We start from the raw sequence: 21914 nt of genomic DNA, 5'->3' as shown, positions 1-21914 counted from the left end.
ATATAGGGGAGGATGACATTGTGAGGCATAGTTGAGTAAGGATGTCCTTGGTCCAGTGAAGGCTACATGCCCCAGTGTTGCAGAAATTGTGGGTGTAGAGGTGGGAGTGGGAGGGTGGGTTGGAGCATGTTGTCATAGAAGCAGGAGGAGGTATGGGATATGGGGTTCCTGGGGGGGGGGAATGGGGAAAGGGGATTGCATCTGAAATGTAAATAAAATATCCAATTAAAAAAAATTAAAAAGAGAAAAAAAGAAAACAATAAGAATGTGTCTGTGCTCTATGGGCTCCAGATGAATTTTTAACAAATGTAGATAATTTATTCATAGCAATAAGACTTTTATAAAAGGTTTAATTCATAAAACTTGAGAAAAGCACATGGTTTCCTTCATCTTTCTGTTCAAAGTAGACGAAACTGCCCATGCTATTTGATTATAAATATTTGGGTATCAAAAGAGATTAATTTCACTTTTGCTATGTTATAGCTAACTGTTTTTAGAAAGAGGAATGAAAACTAATTTAGAGTAAATTAGGGAAGTTGGGCTTAAAATAAAATTTGAAAGTCCATATACAATTGGAATTATAACATGTGGTCAACACTGTAAAAACAACTCACATAGATTATCCTAGAAAAGTAATTTACAGCAGATAGCTAAGAGAAAGTAGCCACTGAACACTTCTTTCACACTAATGGAAGGTTCTCTCAGTCTGTGACAGTTCCATCCTTTTCAATTCAACTTTTTATTTAAAAAGACTCTAAAGCACACTGTATATCTAAACCTAGTTGTCATCTGCATTATTTATGACTTAAACTTGCTGTGTGGATTGGCAGGCTGAGTGGTTTAACTGGGATAAATGGAGCACATAAAAGACCAATGAAGCAGTGTGGAGTCTTCATGTATACATCACATGAGGCTCCTGCTTAATTTATAAGTGAACCATTATCATGAAGAGCTATTTCAAAAAGTTACTTGTGCAATGTGAATGATTGACATAATCTGTTAACACATGCAGAGAAGGAAGAAGGGAGGTGGGGAGGTGCAGGAGGTTTCCTAAGACTTCAGTTTGTTATAAAATTGAATGAGGCCAGCAAGATGGCTCAGCATCACTTGATGCCCTGGCTGACAACCTGAGTTTAATCCTCAGAGATCTCACATGATCTGTCTTTGGACCTCCACAAAAGTGTGCCGTGACATGCATGAATCATTCTGGTGTGGTTTGAAGTATAACTATAATGATAACCACAAACTAAGAAACAGACTCCGTTTTCGAATTTAATATACCCAAGACATAAGCAAAATGAAAAATAAAATATATAAACCCAAGAAAAATCACTATCTAGAAAAACAAATGTAGACTTCAGATCACAAGGAAGTGAGACAAGACTGAAATAGATGCTCATGGGCAATAGGCAAGGGAGAGAAGCAACCCTGAGAACAGTGACAGAACTGGCCTGCTGTGAACATGTATGATATCCCCATCATTAGGAGTCATGGGGGTGCAAAAGTGAGATAACATCCTCTTCTCAGCTGCCAGGCTAAAGTTTTCAAAGCTGACAAAATGAAAGGCTGGAACAAACTTGTGTAGAAATAGGAATCTTACATCCTCCTAATGGCACAACTTTATCCAACAAGTTTGAAGATTGGTGTAAGTATTACTCTAATTCTACTTACAGATACAGAATACACAGACACACACACACACACACACACACACATATATATATATATATATATATATATATATATTCACACTTTTTCTCAGCTGAAAGACTTATACATACTATTATCAGAGTTGATGATTTTTCAATTATTCTAAGGTGCACAAAGTAGCAATGCAGATGCAAGACAGCAAAAGCCAACACACTAATGCAATATACTCTATATAGTACTGAATTCTCTGTCTCTCATAGACATCAGTAAAGAGAAGCTGCAAGTGGAGCTCTGCCCCATGTATATATAGACATTTAACACTGGATCTTCCATGCAGTATCTCTAGTAATAGAGAAGTGGAAATGGCCTAAAAGTCAACGACAGGTTTTTGATCATTCTCCTAAAGTGTCTCTTGGTTTCTATTAGAACAAATCATATATTGTAAATTTTCTGCTTAAGGAATTCCTGAGACAGGCTTACAAGGAGGTAGAGAAGGTCAAGGGAGAGGCACTTGGGAGCAGAGAGGTGCAAATGTATCAGCCTACTCATATAAGCCTGTGTGTCTTGAAGACATGAACATAAAGCTCTCACCCAGAGCCAAGGTTGATAAAGAAGCTGATTCTCAGGTGGCCATGCAGGGCTGGGTCTAAGTGGGCAGATGGTCTAGTAATGCTCTTTTAGCAGAAAACTGGACCATCAGTCTTCAAATTTAAAATAGCTTGAAGTGGCCGTAAAATCAAAGCCATTGTATTAAATTTTAGACATGGGGAATGTGTGAATAGAACAGATCACTAATCTGAAGGATGAGAGAGGCCAAGGTTAGGAGAGAGGAGAAATTAAAAATTTTCACATGACAAGGCAAAGACAAGACTATCAAAGGCAGGAGAAACTGAGGATGGTTCTAGGCAAGACACCGAGTTATGCTTCAAACATTCTTGTGGTATTGAATTCTTTAATGTCTCCATCATTATCAGGCTTCTGCTGGGCATTAGACTCTGATCAAGATATAAAAACATAAAAATCAGTCATGTGCCTTAGGAATTGGTATACCAGTTATGAAGAAAAACATATAGAGAAATAATCAAAATATGAATTTAGGAAGTGGTATCACAAAAGATCAAATATGAGATGTGGTGAGGCTATCTCAGGGAAACTATCCAGGCAAAATGAGGGAGACTCAGAAATGCTCTGTAGAGGACATATTAGAGAACGACTCTGGGTTTGTTCAGGAGACAGTGTGTAAAGGCATGGAGGCCTGACAGAGGTTATTATAGAGACTTTAAATTTCTATTATATAGCCAGGGTGTTTGGTACCAGACAGAAAGAGACACGGAACATCCATAGAGATGAGACCAGAAATGACTTCTTGGGTCAAAGCAATTAGGGTCTTATATTGTACATGAAAGAGTTTAAAATTTGTCCAGACAAGAGTGGGGAGCCCTTGAATGTGCTTAAGCAAAACAGAGACATAATCACATTTTCATATTTGAAAAAAATCACCCTAAGTGTCTATGGACTAGGATTTTAACTCCTTTATCTGAACCCTGTCTTCCAATGTATCAATTCAAATGTATTTTCTACTCTTCTTCAGCACACACTCTTATGAATAACTAGTGACATCTGTCCTATAATTGTGCTAGGGTTATACCCAGTTCTCAGCCTGTTCTCATATGATTTGTCAACCCCAAATCCAATATATTACTAAAGGAAGAGACAAGCTCTGGGGTCCAACTACACGGTTTTGAATATAGCGCCTGTCCATTGTTGACCATCCTTAACATGTGTGTATCTCAGTTTCCAGTCAAAATCAGAATGTCCTTACTGTCTTACAGAGTTTTTGTGGGATTGAAATTAGGTTAATGTGCAAAGTCAGTAGAAAAGGATCTAGCACATGAGGTGGCACTAAATAGAAGTCACATGTTTTAATGTTCTTTATATATCCAAGCACCTGCCTGGCAAGACCCAGTTAAATTTCAGCGTCTCATGAAAATTTCCTAGACTCTTCCTGGCTCTTACAGCTTTTCATTATAATATACATATATAATAATTACATATATACTATATCCTTAATATAAAGCCACCATAAAAGTATTTATAATAATGACTTCCCTGGTTCACTCTTGCCTTAGTGTTAATTTGACTCTTCAAGTCATCTATAAGTACTTTTAAGAGTAAACATTTTATGTGTATGGACCAATTGGAGTGGAAAGAAGAAAGTGGATTTGCTCAATATGCATTATACCCTTGTATGATATTTTCAGGCCATTAAAAAAGAATAAATACTTTCTCGTTCCCAAATGTGGCTCTAAACCCAGAAGAGACAAAAGTAAATACTCTGTTTCCTAAAGCTGATAGCAGAAGTGTGTCTGAACAGCATGTTTATGGTTTATTCATTGCCCGAAGTATGTGGTATCACATCTTTACTTCAGAATTATCCATCACTAAATAAAACAATTACTCTATATAAGGTTGGATTTGGTGTTCTAACTCTTAGATTCTCCTCTTGTTTTGTAGATGGGACATCTTGGGAGCAGTAGTTGGTTCCGAATGTGGAACCATAGAATCAGGACTATCACTGGTATTCCTCAAAGATGGAGAGAGGAAGTTATGCACTCCCTACATGGATACAACTGGTTATGGCAACCTGAGGTTCTACTTTGTTATGGGTAGGTGCAGACCTCTACCTTTTTCTATGTAAATAATATTACTTACTATTTACTATATAAAGTAAAAATTACTAAAGCCAAAAGTGCCCTGAAGAATAAAGACCTGTGGAATTCACCCCTGCCTCATAGTGGCCTTGTTGATGCCATCTTGTAGAGAAAGGCCATTCTTGACATGCCATGGTTAGGTCCAAAGACAAAATGCCACAATGTCTTCCTCTGACCTCCCTTCCTTGGTCATTGTGGTAGTGTCACATATGATACCAATTGAGTTGAGAAAGGTGATGAATTTGAAGGAGGTTACGTGGAAAAGTTTGGAGGAAGGAAATGGAAAGAAGACATGTTGTAATTATCTCAAAATTAAAGATTTACATTTTAAAAAATAAGGCAATGGGAAAAAAAGCAAAAGGCAAGGTGACCCCTTTGTCCATAGCCTGTAACCCCACCTCTCATCTAGGTGAGTCATTCATTTTCATGGGTATCTTGTTATTACCCAACTCTGCTATTAGGAGAAGCAGAGGGGGAAATGGTTTATAGTATTCTATCATGTTTTATAATACTGTTAATTTTCCAATAAGGTTTAAAAACACATAAAAGTGGTCAAAAACATACAAATGATACATAGGTAAATCAAATACATAAAGATGGAAAAATATCCATAGATAAAATAGGGACTTGACATTTGTGGCCTGACAGATTTGTCTCAGTGACACGATTCCTGTCACATGCCTTCCTTGTGGAATGGAAAAATCACAAGCAGGATTTAGAAATGGGACAGGAATTAAAGATTATCTAACCTTTCAACGTAGCCCCCCAAAAGTCAGGTCATCAGGGCAGATTCCCTAGCCTAGGATTCTGAGATATTTTTCACTTGCCTGACTCAGCTTCTCGACAGTTGTACAGCTCAGAGTTGTATGAGATAAATCTCAAGACTATCATGGCTGCAAGCATATTGCCCATGTGATGCTTCCAGCAGCTCTCTGTTCAAACCAGAGGAGTTCTAGGTCTAAAGTGATGTAATTGTAAAGTTTAGGGTGTGCATTTAAATATCTAGACTTCATTTCCTTTAAATAATATTCAAACCGTCTCTCACTTTATTAAAAGTAATTTCTAGAAAGCATGAGCAAAACATAAAGTTGTAATAACCACTATACTTTGTTTTCTAGCTTTACCTACTTGGTAAAATTTGTTTGAAATTAGAATTTCAATTGTAAACCAACCCATCTGCATGCATATATAAAGGATTAAGTCATCATTGTATTAATTCCTTTATCTAGAGCTTATGTGTGGAATATTAAGTCATCTTTAATTCTTTCTGTAACAAAATTGATTATTAACTAATGGATTAAAATAGTATTGACTCTGTAGGATGATTTGTTTAGTAAGCCCAAATACCCTCCTAGATAAAAGGAACTCTATTCACTAAAGAGTAAGCTGTACATATTGAATATAGAGCCTGGAGTAGGACACAGAGAGACAATGCAGAGCAATGCTACCCCAGTCATAGAGTTGCTGGATGAGTAAGCTAACACAGAAAAGCTCTTAAATCAGCCTCCCCAGCTCATCTGTCTATGCCGCTACTGCACATCTGTTTGTGCAGATACCACCCATCTGTCTGTGCCACTACCACACATCTGTCTGTGCCACTACTGTACATCTGTCTGTGCAGATACCACGCATCTGTCAGTGTCACTACCACACATCTGTCTGTGCAGCTACTGCACATCTGTCTGTGCCACTACTGCACATCTGTCTGTGCCACTACCACACATCTGTCTGTGCAGCTACCGCACATCTGTCTGTGCCACTACCACACATCTGTCTGTGCCACTACCACACATCTGTCTGTGCCACTACCACACATCTGTCTGTGCAGCTACCGCACATCTGTCTGTGCCACTGCCACACATCTGTCTGTATCATTACTGCTTTAGAAGTGACTCAGACAAAGCCCCATGACCACAAGTGACATTTAACTGTGTGTGCAGAGGATTCAGCAAGCTTTCATGCACAGTGCGCTATGGTAGAGCAGAGAGGTCTGAGGGTGGCAACAGTGGAAAGATAAGGGTGAGGCTTCATGGACAAGGTGTCACTGGACCAATCCTCTAAGGTCAGGATTTCAGGGAAAACATTCTAAATAAAAAACATTAAAAAATCAAAATGTGTGATATATTGCAGTTGGCTAGTTTTTCAAAGGATTAATGGAAGTGTGTAAGATGGCTAAAGAGGTTAGCTCTTCCTCTGGCTGTCATGTCAAGGGATTCTTACTAGGGTTATATTACCTGTTTTTTTTTTTTTTTGTTGTTGTTGTTTGTTTTGTTTTAGTGCGATAGTTCTAGTATGAAGAAAAGACTATAATAATTAGAAACCTGAAGACAAGACACTAGCTAGGTCAATGGAGTCAGACTTCACCCAACAAAATAGAACAGAATCGTATATAGCTTAGTTAAAATGTACTAGTGTTATAAGTTTATAATGAATAATATTTTTAAACAGTAATTTTAGCAAATTTGGATAAATACATCCCTTTCCATGCAATGTATTTTGTCTGGCAGTTCTGTTAAGTATCTAATGTGCTAGTCAGGGCATCAGGAGAATGAGCCAGTGCTAAGTGGAGGTGGGAAGGAGAGGACCAGACAGGACACCTGCAGAGACAGAACCAGCTTAATCTGGGGCACAGCTGACTGTGGGTTATGAAAACAATGCACATTTCTCTTCTCAGTTCCTAGAGGACCAGTACCATTCCCTACAATGACACATTTTAAAAAGAGACAGGTATGCGGAAGATTTGGCATTACACATGTTAAGACTCAGATTTCTAGAATACTACATAAAGATAGAGCTTCTTCTCATAGTTTAGAGCACATTTGAAAACCATTTGCTTACTGATCCTCGATGAACAAGTGTTCAATAAATAATACTGAATAAAGAGAAGAGGCTTTTGGCTGAATTTTGAAAGTTGAACTAATTTCTCCAGAGCTGCAGATAGCCAGCAACATGAAAAACTTAGGGAAAAATCTCTTCCCAGTGGAGGTAGAAGGGAAAGAGAATATAAAGTGCAGAAGAACATAAAGGGGAGGAGAAAGGAGACAAGTGGAAGAGGGAAGGGTGCCCCCGTGGAATAACAGGGTGGCCTGCTGCGTAGGAAATGCCATGGAGGGTAAAGTCAGCCAGGATAAAGGCTGAGAAACCAGGGATGGCCTTGAGAAGGCAGGGGATGAGAGACACATGCCTCAGAATCAGGACCATTGCTTCCAGATATCATCAGTGATACGCAGAAATGGAGTCAAGATCTTGAGGAAGCAGCACTGAGAGAAGCTGACTTTTAGGGTAAGATAAAACAGGGCAGGAGAGAGGATATCGAGATGGGTAGAGTGAGTCAGGCCTGGAGAAGAGAAAGCTGCACGCAGAAAAAGATCCTAAAATATGGGAGCATGGAAGAGAATGCAGGCAATGTGAGAGGGATTTAAGAGGTATTCCTAAGTAACCACCCGCTCAGTGTGGAGCTCTAAGAATGAGAAGCTCAAGATCACATTTCCTCTCAGACTGATTTATGATATGTTCAATCCTTGGTTCATATCAGTCTTCATGACTAGCATTTGTATTAACTTGTTCAAGTTTCAGAAGTTAGTTAAAGACTCATTTCCCTTATTTATCTGTTTACATATTCAAAAGACATTCTTTTTTTCTGAAGAACATTCTTATTTTTTTGTTTTGTTTATTTATTTATTTATTTATTTATTTTTCAGATCGTAATTTTTACTTATTCACACAGGGGTTATAAACACAAAAACTCAGGACATGGGGAAGGGGTGACACTGGAGCGTGGGTGTTCAGGGGGAGTACAGATACCTTTCAAAACAGGGTATTGACTGGATGAAGGTTCAGGGGAAATGTCGCTATGACTCTGCCTATGATTCACTTGTCCTTGTCTAAGTTGGCATTATCTGCCAAGGCTACCTATTTACAAGGTCTGTGACTACTCAGGCTGGTAAATTTCCACAAAAGCTGCCTGTTTACAATAGCTTATAGCCATCTGTTTCAATGTTTTTCCACAGAGACCCAAGACTTGGTGTTAGTATACATGTATGACAGGCCTATTGCTGATTGTAGACCTATGGCTGATTTTAGGTCTATGGCTGATTTTAGGCCTCAGTGTATAAGCAGGGCTGCCCCTGACATCTTCTCCCTTCTCTAAGTATAGAAGGGCTGTGGTTATTCTAATCTTGTGAAGGCAGGGATAGAGGCCTGACCTCCAGTAATTGAAGGGGACCTTGTAATGGCTCTGGTCCCCCTGTCACTGTCCAGTGAGGCATGAGGGCCATACCCATCCCGATGTCTTTTTCCTGGAGATGTCTTTTTTGACATCAACTGCTATGCAGTCAGGCTTCAAAAGACATTCTTGAGGACCGGAATCTAGTGCAGTTTAGAGCCAAACTTCAGTGAACAAGACAAAATTAACCTAATGAATATCATTCATTTTAGTGTCTGTTCATTGCTCCCCTGAAAATGTCAACTGAGCATTTAGTTTGTGTTCTCAGCTCTTTTAGTTCACATTGTCTCTTTTCTCTGGATTTCTACTATGATTTATCAGCACAGTGCAACTAATGCTAATTGTTGTTCTTTTTATGAGGACTCTCTCCTTATGTTCTAATTTCTGTGGGTCCTGGAAACCATGAGTCCTAATGGGACTTTTCTATATGCTGTGCTGTCTTCTATACATACACACATACACATGATGAAATTTGATGAGTAAACTATAAATCAGGCAGGCATAGTAAAAAAAAAAACTAACAAAGAGAGTCATATTTCATAAATGAAATATGAGTTGAGGAGATGGCTTAGTGGATAAAGAACTTGCCTTGAAAGTTTGAGGTTTTGAGTTTGGATCTCCAGCACACATGTGAAAAGGCAAGTGTAGCATTGAGTTCCTCTCATCCCAGCACTGGAGACAGAGATGAAGGATCCTTGGGCTTGCTGACCAGCTAGTCTAGCTAAATGGCAAGCTCCAGATGTAGTCAGAGACACTATCTCAAAAACTAAGGTGAAGAGAAATAGACAGAGATACCCAGCATTGGCTTCTGGCCTCTTGCCGTAGAAACATAAGTATTTATACATACACAGAAACACACTCATGCATGAACTCGTGCATACATGTATACATGTGCATGCACACACACTAATAAATAATTTATAATACCCAACTGTTCTGAAAGTGAAGTGTCAGATGACTATTAGTAATTGTATGTCATACTTGACTGTAGGTAACACACAATGTAAAGAAAAGCCTAGGTTAGTGAACACTACTGTGTATGTCTTGTTTTTTATTTTTGTTTTTCTTTTTGTTTTATTGTTGTTTGGTTTGGGTTTTTTTTTGTTTTGTTTTGTTTTCTCACTAAATGACCAACTGGGGTCAATTTCCCTGCCTAGCCCAGTGCTAGAAAAATAGTAAAATCAGCAAAACCGTTTTCTTCACACAAATGAATGTCTATAAAGCTATTTAAAACAGTGTCTAAGTACTCTAAAACTGCCTGTCTAGCTGGCTTTCATTGAAATTCTTCTGTACTTTAATTGCTGTACAAACTGCCTCCTGAGTCCTTCTTTCCACCATGCATCAAAGCTTTGTAAGCTAAGCAAGATTCCATGTCTTCCTGAAGATGTTGCTGTCACTGAATTTCACAGGACTGACATATTGCCCTCAGAGGAACATTTCAGATAAACTCTGTCATCATTTTAATGCCTTGGTTCCTCTTGGACTTTCTTTTCCATTCTGTCCTGTGTGAGCATCCCACATGTGTTTCTTCTCTGAGCTGTTCATTTACTGTTCTTAAGAGACCCAGGAAGATCCCGGAAACCAGTTAATGAAGGTGCAGAGAATGGACCATCCAGGCCTACATCCTTAGATCTGTTACAGTAGCATCACACAGTGGGACCTTTCATGCTTTAGTTCCTTCTTGATAATTTCTAAACATTACTCAATGTTTGATGGAAATAGGAGAATTTTGTTTCATCTGTATCTTCCCCCAGGTACCACCATTTACAATAACCTTAGTAACTGCTTTATTACTCTGATGTAGTGAAATGCTAAAATAAATGATACCGGTATCAAAACCATAATTTTCTCTACAGATTTTTGACCCTGAATGATAAACATCTGTTGGGCAGAAGTCTACATTTCCACTGTATCTACCTTCCCTAGTTCAGCTCCGATCACATAACTCAGTAAATAATAATCATATGCTAATTTAAAATGCACAACATGAGCAACATGCTAATTTTCAACCCCTTATAAATACAGACATCCACAGTTTCCCTGGGTGATGTCATTACAGGGTTGAGGTCATCAATGCAGGGCTGAGGTCAAACAGAATGCCATCAAACATAGACTTGATTCTGAGCCAATTGTAGAGCCTCTCCCGGTCTCAGTTCCATCAGCAGAGTGATAAATGCATATAACACTTATAGAAAACTGTTATAAAGTGGAAACACATAATACTTGTATTTAATATTTTCTGTTGCATAACATGTGGTATATACCGAATTATAAGTAGGTATCATTATTCTTATTCAAACTCTAGTTGTCTAACTAAAGACAAAACCTGTTCAGGGAGTATCTGGCACCATTTGCAACCTCAATTCTTCATTACAATATTGCTGAAAAGCAGTATTTCCTTGGGAAGAAAATTAGTTACCAGACAGATTTGTTTCTTCACTTGTAGCTTCAGTGTCTAAAGCTACAATATATATTGTATTCCTAAAACTGTTCAACAAATGTAGGCACAGATTTCCTACACCATCATTATGTAGCTCACTGGAATACCATATGCTCAGAGCTGCTCTAGGGACAAAGCAGTAGGACATATGCTGAACCTCTTCTTCACTGGATTAGCAGCAAGCTCAGTTCCAGCAGCTCCAAGTGCTCTGCCATTTGTCTCACAGACGCTGGATTCTCAGTTAGCAAACCAACGTTCAGTGCTGCTCAAACATGTCAAATAGCTTATACAATGAACTTAGGAGGCTTGAGAGGATTTGCGCAGTATAAATCTAATAGATCACTCCTGAAGCCAACCATGAGTTTCTGGTAAGGCATTTGTCAGGTTTTTAAAAAGTAATTGCTCTTTGGAACACGAAAGAACAGTGTTCCATAAATAAGAGTGCTTGTTTACCAGAATGGACTTTGCATATTGCCTTAATGAAGTAACCATAGTCAACTATTGGTTTTTGTGGATTCAACCACTTTACTTAAGGGCCTCAAAAGTGCTATCTTGGAGACACTACAAAGATTTATAGGCCAGTCACAATTCTCATTAACAAGCTATGAAAATGCAATGGCTGATCCTGAAGGACCAGTCAGTGTTACAGCATCAGATCAGACATTTTATGTTGTTGTGTCATAGGAGTGGTTCTGGACCCGTGAGCAGTGGCATGCTCTCCTTCACTCATTCTGCCAAGTCAGTCCCCAAGACATGCTCCGGTCTTCAAAGACCCTTCCATTCCCATCTACTGTTAATGTTTTTCTTTATAGCTTTCTTCTTGGCTAACAGTTCTTCAATTATCAAATTTGTTATACTAATCAGGCTCTATCTAGCTTTTTTAGCTTTACTTGTCAGACAGTTTCTTCCAAACTGAAGACCTCTATTATCCTAATTGAATCAAACCAGATTATCTGTAAACAACAGACTTGGCTTATTTAATTTTTAGTAGTGTATCAATCATTATATGTTGATTTCAATAAGTTTCCAAAGGGTGATCCTATTTGAGAGTTTGAAGAGTACCTTAATGGCACTACAGAATACCAGCAATAGCAGTTACTTGTAAATAAAGTTAACATCAGTGGTATTTATTTTAGAACTGAGAGATTTCTTAGAAATGTAAGGATAACAGGAAAGTTTGGTGTGATGCATTTGAGAAATGCTTCTGCATGCCTGTACTCTTGTATTGCTGGGGCGGGGTTTCTTCTACTTAGCCACAATTGTTGATAACATGTAATAGGGAAAGAATAGATCAGTGGTGACAAGACAGAATACCTACTCAGGCTATTCTATCACCAGGGGTCTCTCTCCTCCCTTCCAGTTCTAATGGTATATCACATTTTGTGAACACAAAGTACAGTGAGAGAGCAAATTCTACTATATACCTGCCACTAATCAAATGAAGCACCAAATATTAATGTGAAAAGTAAAAAGTACATACTTAAAACACAAGCATGTCTACTTTTGAAACGTCTTCATAGCACCATTTCAGAAGTCTTCCATGCAGGGAATCACCAGACATTTTGATATAAACAGGCTTACGGACAAAAATCACTTGATACAGAAGAGCCCCTAGATAAAATCCAACAAGTCTTAATGATAAAAGTCCTAGAGAATGGGACTAGAGAAAACATGCCTCAACATAATAAAGGCTATGTATGACAAACCCACATCCAACATTATCCTAAATGGAGGAAAAACTTGAAATGACACCATTAAAATCAGGACAGGGCTGACCAGTGTCCCCACTGCATTTCAATATAGTGCTCAGGGCACTAACTAGAACTGGAGGGCAAGAGAAGGAAACTAAAAGAATACAAATGAAAAAATGAGAAGTCAAATTATTTCAGTTTATAGATGATATGATACATAAAGGCCCCAGATTTCCACCAAAAAACTATAAAGAATCAACAATTTCAGCAAAATGACAGGGTACAAAATCAACTTACAAAGCCTTTCTGTACACCAACAACAAATACACAGAGAAAGAGATTGTGGGCACACTCATAATTTACAGTAGCCTCAAAGATGATGAGAATTTGAAATAAACTTTACAAGGAGGTGAAAGACCTCTACAACGAAAGGTTCAATCTGTGAAGAAGTTGAGGAAGACGCTAGAAAATGGAGACACCTCCAATGCTCATGGATTGATAAAATCAATATTACAAAAACAACCATTTTACCAAAGGCCACTTACAGAGTCAATGCTATCCCAATCAAACAGCCCAGAACATTTTTCTTAAAAATAGAGGGGAAAATCCTAAAATTGTTTGAAACCATACACACACACACACACACACAAAAACCCACACACATAGCCAATATAGCCAATATAATCCCAAGCAAGAAGAACAATGTTGTAGGGATTACCATTCCAGATTTCAAGATATATTATAGAGCAATAAAAATAAAACAGTATGGTACTGGCACAAAACAGACTTGTTAATGAAATAGAGGACCTAAGCATGAGTAGAAAAAAACCTACAGCTACATAAAGGCTGTGATAAACAGGTTTTCATCAGGCCTGGGGAGATGGTCAGTCCCAGGCATAATGGCTTACTATATAATTCCAACACTGTGGGGCAGAGACTAACAGATTCCTGAGACTTGCAAATCAGCCAGCTTTGTCTGCTTGATGAGTTCCAAACCAATGAAAGACCTTGTCTTGAAAAGATAACACACAAGGTTTTTTTCTGGCCTACACACACAAGTACAATACACACATATACCATATACCCACACACTGAAAAAAAGCATATGTACATGTGTGCCACATATATACACATGCACACACAAATGCGCTTCATTTTAACTGGATTGAGTCATGGCCACGTATTTGGGTAATTCTATCAAACAAAGAAGAATGTTGTCTTTTACGTGTCAAGTCTTTGATCTGGAACATTGGCTCTTCTGAGCTATCTTCATTAATTAATTTCTTGGGTCTCATTGTCTCTGTGTAAAGGTATCATTAAGTGACATGTAGTATTGTCATTTCTCTGATTTCCAATGCTACATGTGATGTTTTTTATTCAAGTTGGTTCTAACACTATGAATCGTTTGTTTGGTACAGGAGGAATCTGTGACCCTGGAGACTCTCATGAAAACGATATCATCTTATATGCAAAGACTGAAGGAAGAAAAGAACACATTGCACTGGACACTCTTTCCTATTCTTCCTATAAGGTACAAATGCCAGTCCTTGTGCCTGATGACTTACCTCAGAACTCTCAGGCCAAAGCCACATACATGAAGACCATGCCAAGCACAGAGTATACATCTCTTTCCTTGTCACCCCAGGAAATTGCTAGATTTTTTTAATGGACTTGGGAATCTTAACATTCATTTTTATTACTGATATAAATGAGAACTCTGATTTTTGTCAGGAAGAACAATTACAGCAACAATAAAGCAAAACTCAGTCCTCTGACTGACAGTTATTCTTGTCCCTGAGAAGGCTGTAAACATGACTTTAATTATGCAGCTTCATAGCTTTGCTTTTAGACACAATGAGTAGAGCCTCACTTCTGGCTAGTCAGAAGGCATTGCAAGAGTTCAAGTCATTGTTACCCTTACATTTTTCTTTGCTAGTTAGAGCTCTAGGATTGGTCATTTCCCTTTGCTCTCTGGGTGGACAGGTGTTATTTCTGGATATTTACAAACATCTAGAAAACCATTCAAGATGCTTGTCATGGGTGCGATTTTTTTTATTCTATCAATATGTACTGATCTTATACCATACTCATTAGTATTTTCTCTCCATATTGATAGCACTTTAACTACTTTCCAGAATTTGGGGGCTGGGGAGAAGCCTGTGTCAGTTCCAAGCTTGCTTTATAAGCAGTAGTAACTAAGTTTGGATTCTAGAACACAAGTAAAACGTTGGTCATGGTGGTGCACATCTGCAGTCTCAACACAGGGGAGGTGGGAACAGGAGGATCCTTAGACCCTGACAAGCCAGTCTAGCTGAATAGATGAGCTCCAGTTTCAGTGAGAGCTGCTGACCCCAAGTGGAAAACAATAGAGAGCAGTTGTTGAGGAAGATACATGACTTCAACCACCGCCTCATGTACACATGTGCAGACCAGTCTATATGCACATATACACACAAAATAAAGCATTTTAAAATGGTCAACATAGGGATCAATCAAAGAAAAATATCCAGCAAGTTCAACATTCAATTGATTGTATAACCCAATTGACAGTACTTGGAATGTTATTGTGGACTACAAATTTTGCAATTATGTGGTAGGATTCCACCTGCTCTGGTCCTGTGAATGCTTCTCACCAAATCATAGGAATTAAAGATTATGTATTGATTTACTTGTCTATGGTTACTTCTATTTTGAATCTTATTTTCAAAATTCCTAGTTGGTAAAAACACTAATATTATACAAAGCCACTTTTGAAAGCATTAATGATAAAATCAAATAATTATTCAGCTGTCTTAGTCCTGTCCTGGGAGGCACATAGGTGATCAGTCACACACCAGGAGTCCCACTGTCCAGACAGAAATTCTGAGCTGTCCTTGAAGACAATACCTTCCACATGAACTAATAAATATAGCACAAAGTCATTGCCTGATGCACAGTAAGTGACAGTTAGGTGCTTAGTGATTTGCTAGATAGAGTCTAAGAGGATTCATACTGACTAAATGGAAAGGATTGTAAATAATCTGAGTGTCCTTTTTTGGAAGGTTCCAGCTTTGGTTTCTGTGGTCATCAATCCTGAACTTCAGACACCTGCCACCAAATTTTGTCTCAGGCAAAAGAACCACCAAGGGCATAACCGGAATGTCTGGGCTGTAGACTTCTTCCATGTGCTGCCTGTTCTCCCTTCAACAATGTCTCACATGATCCAATTTTCTATTAACTTGGGCTGTGGCACACACCAGCCTGGTAACAGGTGAGAAGCAAACTGAGTGTCCTAACCCAGTGGGAAATGAACACATGCGCTTGACCATTAAGGTAGATTTGTCAATAGATTTTTGGCTGGGATTTAAAAAAAATCCATAACAATATTTAGATTCCTACCTTCTCCCTAAAAACTTTCTTTGATTAATTAATAAATAGGAGGGATATGACTGGATGGATTTTTCAGTTAGAATGACTTCATTCTGGGAGCTTGATATAAGATATCAGAGGTGTTCACACATGCTGTGGCAGCATCCGTTATAACAGATTGCTGGGTGAAAATAACTGAAGACAAGATTGGCCTTTCGTGGCTGGTGATCCCCTAATAATAGTTATGGAAGTCAATTAGCACTTCAAGGGCTATGACTTCTCTGCTTCTCTTGCATAAGTGTTGCTCAGATCCTATGTAAGAATTTTGCTGGCCTCACATTCACAGGATGAAGTGACAGTGTGAGACATGGTAATTGCCTTGCTATCCATCAAATTCAAGAGCACAAACCCAGTTTACTGTTTATTGTCCTTCAGACATAGCTCTTATGGCAGGAATCCAACAGCTTGCCCTTTGAAGGCTGGTCAGACTTCAGTGAGATATGAAACATTTAGTAAAGGTCTTAGAGGAATCCCACACTCATTGACTCACTCAGAGTATTTAGACAGAAATAAAGATTCATTTGTTATCTTTGCCCCCTTTCTGTTTTTATGTTCTGTTGTTATTAGTGTCAGCTTGGAGTTTTCTACTAATCATGGACGGTCTTGGTCCCTACTCCACACTGAGTGCCTGCCAGAGATCTGTGCAGGCCCCCATCTCCCCCACAGCACCGTCTACTCCTCAGAAAACTACAGTGGGTGAGTAAACATGCTCCAAGGTTCAGTGAAAAGATGGATCCATGTCTTGAAATGAAAAACAGTGAGTAATTCTGAGACTAGAATTTTAAATAATTGTTAAGTAAACTGACTTTTCCTTAGGAGTGGTATTGTGAAAATAAATACATCCATATTTTCAGCTAAATCCTGTACATGATCATACTGAATGAGATCAGTTATTCTTTATTATAATATTTGTGGTTTTGATTATAGCCCCATGGTTATTGTTTGTTTAAACAAAATATGCACTTAAAGCAAGAGTAGAAGAAAGATAACTTTTGAAATTAGACCTGGTTCAGACCTTATTCTGTTGTTAACTGTGTATAATGGTGGTCCATCTAAATTTTCACATGAATTAAGATGCAGTACATATCCTCTTGTGGATTAGTATAAAATTCAAGATGACTCTGTAAAATTTTTCCCAGTTTACAGAATAAGCACTAGCTACATAGTAAAATATTTATAAGGCCAGCAAAATTAAGCTACAGACCCCAACAGGTAAATGTAAATCCTTGATTAATTTTGGTGTTATTGCTAGCAAGCAGAAACAGAAACCTCACACACGTAAGACTAATTCAGAAGATGAGGACATAGTTGTGAAGCTGATTTCATGCTAATTTTCTTGCAGATGGAACCGAATCACAATTCCCCTCCCTAACGCAGCACTCACCCGAGACACCAGGATTCGCTGGAGACAAACAGGACCAATCCTTGGAAACATGTGGGCAATTGATAATGGTTAGTGTCTGTGCCTATCACAATCATGGGCCATTGATGTAGGCTTTCCCAGTGTTTTGTTAGTCTGCACAGACTTAATCACATTTCTAAGTCATGGTCTTGAGATTCATTAAATGCCCTTTCTTCCTTTTCTCCTTTGCGTTCTGTGAGAAGCCCAGGGATGCACAATCAGGAAAAAAAAAAAAAAAAGGAAAAGAAAAAAAAGGGCTGGGTAGTCAGCAATATTAGATGCTGAAATGTCTCAACATATATAATTTTAAAATGCTTAAACTCCTAAAATTCAAATCCACAGTTGATGACAAGGGATAGCCTAACGTTTTCTTGAATTTTTATGCAAAATTACCATAAGTACCATACTGCATGTATTAAAATAAGACCCATTCTTCTGAATAACTTCCATAACATCTGGGATGCTTATCTTCCAGTTGCAGACATTACACAGAGTGGGGAGACATCATCCCTAAGATACTAGTGAAGCCTCTACCCTGTTTTCAGAAAATAGCATGAAAGAAATATATGGATATCCATAGAAACTGTTGACTGCATTTTTGATGGCTTCTGCATAATTTTAAAACCAGCCTCTGTGTGGGGCAGTGTGTACTTTACTGCACAATAAGAGAAGCTATCTTACTATGTTAAGTTACATGGCTTTTACATTGTTATTAAATACCAATCCTGTTTGTTTGTTCTATATTAATTTCTGGATAGATTTATAGGACATACGTAAATTTGACTAAAAGTTTACATTACAAGAACTAGAAAGGTTCTGTAGAGGAGACACATAAGAATAGACGGAAGGACAAAATGTCTGTATTTAAGTAATTTTAACATACCCTCTGTCTTGGTTTGTTCTAATTAATAAAACCATACTTTAATGATTTTCCACATATTATAATTCTCTTTCTGTTTTTGAATAATTTAAATCCTAAGAAACTAATTACATGAAGTTCTTAAATTTTGAAGACCTCTTCAGGCAAGATAATTTAACCATATGCCAATATGAAGTCTATGTTGAATATTTAAAAAACAAAAAGAAGGCCCATGATACTAATCCTAGTTTATAAACTAAACTAACTAAGGTTTAATTTGTTAAAATAAAGTTTCTCCACTGGTAGAATATTTGCATGGCATTTTAATTATCACAGATGCTAATAGGCTGGTCCAGGGTGTGTGCCCACCACACAGTAGGATATGAACGGACTTTGCCAGTGTTCTTCTTTTTAAGAGTTCATAGTGAATCTTTTTACTTTTAATAATCACAAAAGAAGTTTAAAACTAGGAATAAAATGAAGTACACATATGATGGAATTACAAGAATAATAAGACGTATGAAAAGGTTTCCCCAGTTTCCTGAGAATAGCACATAGAGTACTGTTTGGGGTCAAGGAGTCTTTAGGACACACATACTGCAGACCACGTGTCATGCTTTGAGTCTCCTGGGAAAAGGAATGTACATGCTCAGTGCTGGCTGCACAACTTAGACACAATCTCTTCAATCCTGTGTGAGGTTGTCCAGGAACAGGCATGCTTACAGAGCAGGATGAAGACTCACATTTGTTCCAGAAAGAACACATCTGCCACTTCTCCTACTTAGTTCTCAACACCTAGAACTACATCGCAGAAATCTTGAGACAGTGTGGATAATCGTGAGAAGGAAGATACATGGGGAAAACATTAGCACGGCATCATAAGTTTGTTAGGTAACAATCCTGAAAATGTTAACAAAATGGAAAATCCCAGGGCAGGTTATGTCTCCTATATCTTTACTTCTCCAGCTATATTATGGTGATGATGATGAAGTTGGCAGGGAGGATGATAAATGCTTGGTTGTAATTTTATTGACTGGGGAAGCCTTGTGTTATTGATGATCTTGTTTCTATGAAGGCTTTTCAAAATAATGATATGGTGTTGAGGGCCCATGAACCATCAGAATAACCCTGTAGGGGGCAGCATGCTCTCGCAGGACCCAGGTCAAGGCCTCTTGCAGCTTACAACCAAGCATGTCTGATGTGTTCCTCAGTACTTCTTGGATGGTGGAGCCTGCTGGATGATAGGGCTGGAAGGTGGTGGTGGCTGTGCCGATTACAGGTACATGGTACAGGGCATCATGAACATGATATACATAATCTTTTCTCTAAGAAAAATCATCATCCCACTTTACACAGTAGAGACAGCAAGGTTTAATCAGGATAAATCACTTACTCAAAGTTTTCCAAAAGCCAAAATGTAAATCCAGAATTTTTGGATACCTAATGCCAGCACTTTTAACCTGGCAATGCGCTATCTAATTCTTCTAACATTTTTAATGTTGCTCCATATTTCCAGGGAGGAGGAATTAATATTTAGAAATATATGTAATGCTCATCTATAATTTTGTAGATTTCCTCCCTAACACTAGAAGTTATAGTTGTAGCCTCTCCACTTTGCGATGCATCAAATAGATCCTTTACTTCTCCCCAAAGAATGTGTGCATTATAGAACCTGCAGAGCACAGGCAGTATTGGTCTGTCTGTAATTACTGGAGGAGAAGACATTGCAGTAAGTAATATAAATTTCATGGCCCTGTTCCTCTGAGTACAAACATTAAAATCTTGGAAGAATTATTTATGGAAATTAAGAGATCCAACACACTTGTGAGTATGTGCTCCGTGCTTTGTGGATATTGCTTTCTAATTATGTCAGTAATGGTTGTGGGCTTTCCAATTATGTTGCCATCTTTACATGACTTCTTTCTTCTTGTAGTTTATATAGGTCCATCATGTCTCAAATTCTGTTCTGGCAGAGGACAATGCACTCGGCATGGCTGCAAGTAAGCATTTGAAAATAATATGTATGGTTGTCCATTTATATATATATATTGAATATCAAGGCCTCAAGCCATGTAAATATGTTTAACATTCTTTCTAGAATTTGCATTATTTTTAAAACCAAATCAGGGTACTTGAAATGAAATCACTGTAGATGTATGTGTGTGTGTGTGATGTGCGTATATTTATGTAAGCATGACATATGTGGAAGGTGTATTTTGTAATATGTATATGTAATATATTGAGCAAGGGGATATATACAAAGGCCAATGGAGGACATGGAGTGTCCTGATTCTATTACACTATGCCTATTCCTTTGAGACAGGGTCGTTCACTGAACCTAAGATACACTAGGAGCCAGCAAGCCCCGAGGGACCCTTCTGTCTCTGCCTTCCAAACCTCCTGGGCTATAGTCATCCATGCAGCCACACCCAGCTGTCTATGTGTACCCCAAATCTTTGGGTCAGGCTCTCATGCTTGGACAACAAGCACTCTTGCCCACCGATGCATCTTCCCAATCCTTAAGATAGGATTTAAATGTAATTTAACTGCAATTTGGAAGTAAAATTAATTAATAAATTTATATTAGGCTAATTGTAAAAACTGTAATATTCTTCATGTAAATTTGTAATAAATTCAAATCACTCATAGCTGTATAGTTAGCTTTTCTGTATATTTTATACAACAGTGATGCTGACTCTGAAGTCTGAAATAATACACGAATGGGGTAATATCCAGTTACCACTGGTGGATTGTGTTATATTAATACCAAGAATGGGTCATTACATTTATTATGTCATTCCTATATTAATGTTTAGTTCTAAGTTTCTTATGAGTTCCTGAAACCAGAGACAATCTTTTCCATACAGATAAATTTTCAACACCTCCAGACAAAAAGAAGTAATTAATTGGGTAACTAATTAATAGGTAGATAGTTTCCAAAAGAGCTTTGAACCTGCTTTTACAGAAGTTGTAAGGCAAACAATTGGAAACACTGGAATTAGTATGTCAGATTAATTTTTAAAACTGTATTTTATCAAATTTAATTAACAAAGAGGTCACTCTGTATAATTAAATATTTTATGAAACATGTAAAGAATTGAAACATTTCTTATACTTTATACTGTTTATACTTTAGTACTGAATAGGAATAGCCATGATTTTTTAGGGGGGAGGGGTCATGTGAACACACTAAACTATGTGTAAACTAACTGTGTAGCCATCTGCATGTTTGTGTGTATGTAGTGTGTCTGTGCATGTGTGTATACATGTCTGCATATGTGTATATCTATGTATATACATACGCATCCATGGGGATAGAAGTCTCCATATTCTGGCAATATTTGATATAACATTGATTACCTTTGCTCTTTTGTGGAAATTCTAAACATTTAGTTTCTGCCCCATTTTTCTAGTAATATGCAGTTTATTGAGTTAGAAAAAATTAAACAGAAAAGAAGTTTCTATTCAAAACTACTTACTGTCTGTCTGCAAATCTTAAACCTAGTACTGCCCCTACATCATTATTGT

The 21914-nt window shown here is 37.8% G+C and overlaps 1 protein-coding gene across 1 annotated transcript in view; it reads left to right on the top strand.

Annotated features, from left to right (window-relative positions):
- The window catches only part of Reln (reelin), a 416018-nt gene that overhangs the window by 246294 nt on the left and 147810 nt on the right, over positions 1-21914 (top strand). The window contains exons 12-17 of the mRNA XM_028778108.1: positions 4165-4316; positions 14136-14248; positions 15759-15967; positions 16693-16821; positions 17468-17577; positions 20320-20386. Coding sequence (XP_028633941.1) covers positions 4165-4316; positions 14136-14248; positions 15759-15967; positions 16693-16821; positions 17468-17577; positions 20320-20386 — 780 coding nt within the window. The remainder of the gene's footprint in view (positions 1-4164; positions 4317-14135; positions 14249-15758; positions 15968-16692; positions 16822-17467; positions 17578-20319; positions 20387-21914) is intronic.

Source organism: Grammomys surdaster, unplaced genomic scaffold (genome assembly GCF_004785775.1).
Source record: "Grammomys surdaster isolate TR1022 unplaced genomic scaffold, NIH_TR_1.0 325, whole genome shotgun sequence".
Taxonomy (NCBI): domain Eukaryota; kingdom Metazoa; phylum Chordata; class Mammalia; order Rodentia; family Muridae; genus Grammomys; species Grammomys surdaster.
Note: the sequence above shows the minus strand (reverse complement) of the source record. Positions and strands in the feature narration are given on the sequence as shown.